Here is a 7,083-nt window from a genome sequence, read left to right as displayed (position 1 = left end):
AGATTTAGTCGTCAATGCCTTTTTGAGATTCGCAGATGGATTCATTTTCACTGGCCCAACAGGGATTGGGCAATAGATATTGAATGGGCGACACGGAAATGGAGAGGTAAGCACATTATTTATAGCGCTTACCGTACACTATTTGCATCGTGTGTCTACCACATATGGAGGGAGAGAAATTTGAGGAGATTTGAACTCATTGAGCGGACACCGGCCACTTTGAGTACCCTAATTGTCGATGACGTCAGGCAGAGGATTCTTAGCGTTGATTTAACTTCGTCAGTCAGTACACCAGCATTGTATAGATTATGGCGTATCCCTTGGGTTGAGGGAGAAACCATTTGATGATCACATGTTGTACTGTACCATTACTCTTCATTAATGAAATTTACATTTACCCAAAAAAAGGTTCATAGAATTCCACGAAACTTGACTGAAACGTTGGTCTAGACCCATTTATTTGTGTGGTAAATTTTCTAAGCGTAATAATAACTACAAGTTAGTGTAAACGAAAAACAAATTTGCTGTAATAAAGCCGTGCAAAACAGCTAAATTTTGAACGTTCTTAGAATTCCACGAAACTTGACCCAAACGTAGGTCTAAACTCATGCATTTGTGCGGTAAATTTGCAAAGAGCAATAATAACTACAAGTTAGTTTAATAGGGAAACGAACTTGCTTAATAAAACCGAGCAAAACAGCTAAATTTTGAACGTTCATAGAATTTCACGAAACTTGACCCAAACGTTGGTCTAGACCCATGTATTTGTGTGGTAAATTTACTAAGCGTAATAATAACTACAAGTTATTGTAAAAATGGAAACGAACTTGCTTTAATAAACCGTGTAAAACAGCTAAATATTGAAGGTTCATACAATTCTATGAAACTGGACCGAAACGTTGGTCAAGACCCATGTATTTGTGAGGTAAATTTTCTAAGCGTAATAATAACTACAAGTTAGTGTAAATGGGAAACGAATTTGCTGTAATAAAGCCGTGCAAAACAGCTAAATTTTGAACGTTCTCAAAATTCTACGAAACATGACTCAAACATAGGTCTAAACTCATGCATTTGTGTGGTAAATTTGCAAAGCGAAATAATAACTACAAGCTAGTGTAAAAGGGAAACGAACTTGCTTTAATAAAACCGAGCAAAACAGCTAAATTGTGAGCATTCTCAGAATTCCACGAAACTTGACCCAAACGTAGGTACCCATGCATTTGTATGGTAAATTTGCTAAGCGTAATTCTAAAAACAAGTTAGTGTAAAAGGAAAAACAACTTGGTTTAATTAAACCCTGCAAAACAGCTAAATTTTGAACGTTCTTAGAATTCGACGAAACTTGACCCCAAACATTGGTCTACACCATGCATTTGTGTTGTAAATTTGCAAAGCGTAATAATAAATACAAGTTAGTGTATAAGGGAAATGAACTTGCTTTACAAAAACCATGCAAAATAGCTAAATTTCGAATGTTCTAAGAATTCCACGAAACTCGAACCAAATGTATACCACATTTGGAAGGAAACAAACTTGAGACGATTCGATCACACCGAGAGCACGCCTACTACCATAGCATTACTGATCATTGAGGTCATTAGACAGCGAATCCATAGCATCTCACTCTCTAGATCAGTCAGTACACGTGCTTTATTTCGATTATGGCGAATCCCTTGGCCCGTCGAGGGATAAACCATTTGGGGACCATATTGTTGTACTGTACCATTTTTACTCAATGAAACTTACTTTTACCGAAAAAACTCGAACCAAATGTAGGTCTAGACCCATGCATTTCTGCGGTAAATTTGCTAAGGGTAATAATAATTACAAGTTAGTGTAAAAGGGAAACGAAGTTGCTTTAATAAAACCGTGCAAAGCAGCTTAATTTTGAACGTTCTCAGAATTCCAAAAAACTTGACCCAAACGTAGATATAGACCCATGCATTTGTGTAGTAAATTTGCTAAGCGTAATAATAACTACAAGTTAGTGCAAAAAGGAAACGAAGTTCCTTTAATAACCGTGCAAAAAAGCTAAATTTTGAATGTTCTCAGAATTCCACGAAACTTGACCCTAACGTAGGAATAGACCCATGCATTTGTGTGGTAAATTTGCTAAGCGTAATAATAAATACAAGTTAGTGTAAAAGAAAAATGAACTTGCTTTAACAAAACCGTGCAAAACAGCTTAATTTTGGACGTTCTCATAATTCTACGAAACTTGATGCAAATGTAGGTCTAGACCATACATTTTTGTGGTAAATTTTCTAAGTGTAATAATAACTACAAGTTAGTGTAAAAGGGAAAAGAATTTGCTTATCTCAAAAATTGATGCACGTATTAATGGATGGGAAGGGATTTCATTATCATATGTTGAGCAGGTACAAATCATCAAATCTGTGCTTTCAGCATTGAGTTTATATTGGGCTTCTGCATTCATATTACCTAAGAAAGTCATCAATGAAATCGAGAAGAGGTTGAGGACTTTTTTTTTTTTTTTTTTTTGGGGTAAGTGTAATTTTTATTAAAAAAAGAGTGAAGTATAGTACAACAATGTCCCTCATTAGGCGCTTCCCTCGACAGGCCAAGGGATAAGCCACAATCTATACAAGGCACATGTGCTAATAGAGCTAGGTAGCTTAATACTGAGTATACGTTGCCGAACATCTTCTACTATTAAGTTGGCCACTACACTCGGTGGCCTCTCCTCGTGTTCAAACCGTCTCAGGTTTCTCTCCCTCCAAATATGGTAAACACAAGATCCTAGCAGGCATCGGTAGGATATATTGATGATGTGCTTCGCACGCCATTTTTTTGCACCCCATTCAACATCTCTGACCCAATCCCTATTAGGCCAATGGAATCGTACAATGCGCCGAATACTACTGAGGCATCTTCTACTGAAACTGCAGTGGAAAAACAGGTGGTTATGTGACTCCACCACGTCTTCATTGCACAGCACGCAACACCCAAGATGGGAAAGCCATGGTTTATCTGTCGTTGCTAGCTTCTCCAGGATAGCTAGCCAAAGGATAAACAAATGTCGCGGGATCTTCAAAGAACCCGAAAGTAGTGAAATCCAACCTACTTTCGGTCCTGCTGGTATCATAGCCCGATAGAACTCCTGGGTAGTGGGTTTCCCACTCGAACCCTTCCATATAATACGATCTGTACGCCCATGGATTCGAGGCAGCACGTGTGTAATCTCCACATATTCCATGTCCGTAATCAATGGCCAGTGCCAATGGCCCTCATAGGTAACCGAGCTCAACTTGGTAGACTCATGCAATCCCAGACTGTTGGGTCCCCGCGGAAATCTGTCGAAGAGGGGCCCAAGGTGATGCCAGGGATCCTTCCATAATAAAAATTCATTCCCATTACCAATACGATATTCCACCACTGAGCGTAACCAACCTGTCAATCGCAAAATTTTTCTCCATCCCCATGGCCCACGATTCTCTGGGATAGTCCATATCGAATCATCTCGTAGGCGGCCATGTCGCAACCACTCGACCCAGATAGAAGTCCTATCACATCGGATGACTTCACAAAGCTTTTTGCACATCAATGCTCGATTAAGAGTACTCATATCCTTAAGGCCAAGGCCTCCTTCCTCTTTTGGTTTGCAAATCTCCTTCCATGCAACTTTAGGGTATCCACTATTTCCCGTACCTCTCCATAAGAAGACTCGCAATCTCTTCTCAATGTCTTTAATGACCCCTTTTGGCAAAATAAATACCGAAGCCCAATAGACACCCAGAGCCACAAGGACAGACTTAATGATTTGTACCCTGCCCGCATATGACAGTGCCAATCCCTCCCAACCATTGATACGTGTATCGATCTTGCTCAGTAATGGTTGGCAGTCGGCGATAGTTAATCGAGAAGAGATCAATGGTAGACCCAAATACCTCATCGGTAAGTGGCCTTCCTGATACCCTAACACCGAAAGCAGTTCCTCTCGTATATTTTGGGCTGATCGGAATATAATGATATGGCTTTTTTCAACATTGAGTCTTAGCCCCGACCAATCAGCAAATCTATCCAATCCGGATTTGAAGACCCGAACAGATTCAGTATTGGCTCGGCAGAATAGGAGTAAGTCATGAGCGAACCCCAGTTGGAAGAGTCTAAGATCGGCACACTTCCAATGGAATGCGAAGTTCATGTCCTGCTCGATCAGCTGTAGAATTCCCATGTGTAAACCTCCATCACAAGGACGAAGAGATATGGCGATAAGGGGTCGCCTTGTCGAAGCCCTCTGGCACCCGCAAAATAACCATGTGGCTTTCCGTTCATCCCTACCGAAAAGGAGGGTGAGCTGATACACTCCTCAATCCATCGACTGAATATCTCTGGGAAGCCGAATAGCTGAAGCACCGATAGCAAGAAATCCCACTCGACAGTGTCATACGCCTTTCGGATATCAACTTTCAAAGCACATCTCGGTGGGAGTCGGGCCTGATTATAACCAGTGAAGAGTTCTTGTGCTAACATAACATTGTCCCCTATGCTCCGGCCAGGGACAAACGCTGCTTGGCAGGGGCTGATAATCTTGTCCAAAACCACACTCAATTTTTGGACAATAAGTTTAGCAATGATTTTATAAAGAATATTACAGCAGGAGATAGGGCGAAAATCTGCGACAGACGTGGGAGAGTGTACCTTGGGGATAACCGTCAATATTGTGCTATTAATCTGCTTAAGAAGCTTCCCCGTAGAAAAGAACTCCAGTACTGCCTTCGTTACCTCCTATCCCACCACCGGCCAGGCGTTTTTATAGAATCCTGATGAATACCCATCAGGTCCAGGTGCTTTATCCTCGCCGATGTCGAAAACAGCTTTTTTTATATCCTCTGCACTGAATGGTTCCAGTAGGTGGCCTGCCTCCTCAGTTGTTATGATATGCCTCGCCCAAGGCCTAAGAAACCGAAGGTCCATCACCTTCTGACGCTTGTCTCCCCCTAGCAAGGAGTAGGAGATAAATTCATGTATGATTGCATTTGGTTCCGTGATTGAAATTCCTTGGGCATCATTAATTTGCAAGATTCGTCTAGCTGTCCGTCTTTGGGCAATTTTACGAAAGAATACTCTGGAACACTGATCACCACCCTTCATCCATTCCATCATTGCCCTTTGCTGTAGCATGATCTTCTCCAATTCGGCCGTCTTTGCATACACAAGCCGACTGCAATGCTCCAACAGAAGAAATAGCTCATCCTGTCTGTGCGAGCTTACCAATATCTGGGCCTGCTCCAGGAACCCCCTTGCCAGCTCAACATTATGGGAGATATCCCCTTTTTTTCTCCTCTGTTCTCGAAGAAGAGGTTTGAGTGCCTTGAGCTTGCGGGTGACTGAGAACATCGGCACTCCCATTATTTGATGTTGCCATATACTCTACACGGTAGGAATAAAATCTTGTGAGCGAGTAAGGAAGTTGTCAAACCGGAACATACCTCCAAATCGCTGCTGATTATCCCCATTAATCACCATCGGCGAGGGATCCGATGTCCGTGGTGTGAGGCATTGATAGAACACTGATGGAAACCGCATAGTCCATGTATCATTGGTTAGTATACGATCAAGTCGCTTCCACAAGTTGCGAGGACCAGCACTTCGATTATGCCATGTGTACCATTCACCCTGCATCGGTAATGGTAAAAGCGCAGTATTCTGTAGGCACGTATTAAATTCCTCCATTGCCACCCTTATATCTCCCGACGTACCACAGACCTCACTGAGATCCCTGACTGCATTGAAGTCCCCCCCTACCAGCCAGGGCTCATCCGAGTGTTCACGTGCCAATGTTTCCAGTGTAGTTCATAAGTTCCTACGATCAATCATCTCAGAGGCACCATAAACGACAGTAATAATGATCGATTCACTATCAGCCCTTGTAGTAACACGACAATGCATAAATTGATTCCCTGAATCAAGTATATGAACATCAACAATATTTGCATCCCACGCTACCCAGATACGGTTACCCACAGATGCATAATCAACAAACCATTTCCAATGAGGAAGCAAAAACGACTGAATATTCAAAGCATTATTGATACGAACACGGGTTTCTAATATGCCAATAAAATGTAACCTGTATTTCGAGACTAGCTCCTTTACTACGAGCTGATGGTCTCTTTTATTCAGCCCCCGGACGTTCCATACTGCTGTGTTCAACATGGGTCACTACTAGAGGGGTTGCATGTGTTAGGACCCCTAGTAGTTTCGTCTGCGTCATCAAGTAAATTCAATGCCTCAAATGGATTATAGATAACTACTTCCTTACCTTTCTCTTTATGTGATGACGTTTCTCGTTCTTCCTGTTCAACACCATGATTTTTCTTTTGTACTTTATCCACCTCAACTACAAACTCATGTTTCTTTTGTTGCTCCTTGGGTTTAGGTGGAGGAGGGACGGTGGTTTTAGGTACATACACTTTAACCGGCGGCTTTGTATGTTTCTGAGTTTTTTTCATCGAGCAATCCTTCACCGAGTGACCCAGTGTTAGGCATCCTGTACATTTAGGGGGGAGCCATTCATACTCAATATCAATCTTGCATGGGGTTTCCCCACCCTCCTCATCTGGCGTCATTATAATAATATGATTTGGTAATGTCTGATTAACATCAATCATTACGCATACACGAGCGAAATCCAGTCTCGTGCATGCCCTCGTTATTGCATCAGGGTATAAAGGCTTACCCACACCACTCGCTACAATACTCAATCCGTCCGTCGTCCAAAATTCCATAGGAAGGTGTCTCATTTTTATCCATACTGGCACTTGTGTATGCTTCAATTTTCTCATAACCATACCAGGTTCCCATTTTTGTAAAACTATCGGCTATCCCTGGAATAGCCACGGTCCTCTTTCAATAATTTCCTCCATATCAATTTCAGATTTAAATTGAAAGAAGAAGAAGCCATTATCAGTTGCAGTGACTTCTCGTAACGCCGGCCAAATGGAATGGGCAAATTCCTTCAAGTGATAATAATACGGTCTTTTTCCCAAAAGGTATCCTACTGCCGTAGTTTGCCATCTTTTTGACCCATCTCGTACAGTTTCTAAAGATGGTCGAACA

At 41.8% G+C, this 7,083-nt stretch overlaps 1 protein-coding gene across 1 annotated transcript; it reads right to left on the bottom strand.

The window, feature by feature from the left end:
* Nucleotides 1-4,176: 4,176 nt before the first annotated feature.
* Nucleotides 4,177-5,697, bottom strand: LOC148789424 (uncharacterized). Its single transcript, XM_088882994.1, has 3 exons — nucleotides 5,454-5,697; nucleotides 4,796-5,351; nucleotides 4,177-4,567 (listed from the first exon to the last, which is right to left on the bottom strand). Exons 1-3 carry the CDS (start codon nucleotides 5,695-5,697, stop codon nucleotides 4,177-4,179), a joined length of 1,191 nt encoding a protein of 396 aa, XP_088739120.1.
* Nucleotides 5,698-7,083: the final 1,386 nt, after the last annotated feature.

The sequence above is a fragment of the Sesamum indicum genome, linkage group LG1, assembly GCF_026168435.1.
Source record: "Sesamum indicum cultivar Baizhima isolate 11 linkage group LG1, ASM2616843v1, whole genome shotgun sequence".
NCBI lineage: Eukaryota > Viridiplantae > Streptophyta > Magnoliopsida > Lamiales > Pedaliaceae > Sesamum > Sesamum indicum.
This window is presented reverse-complemented; position numbering and strand designations above follow the sequence as displayed.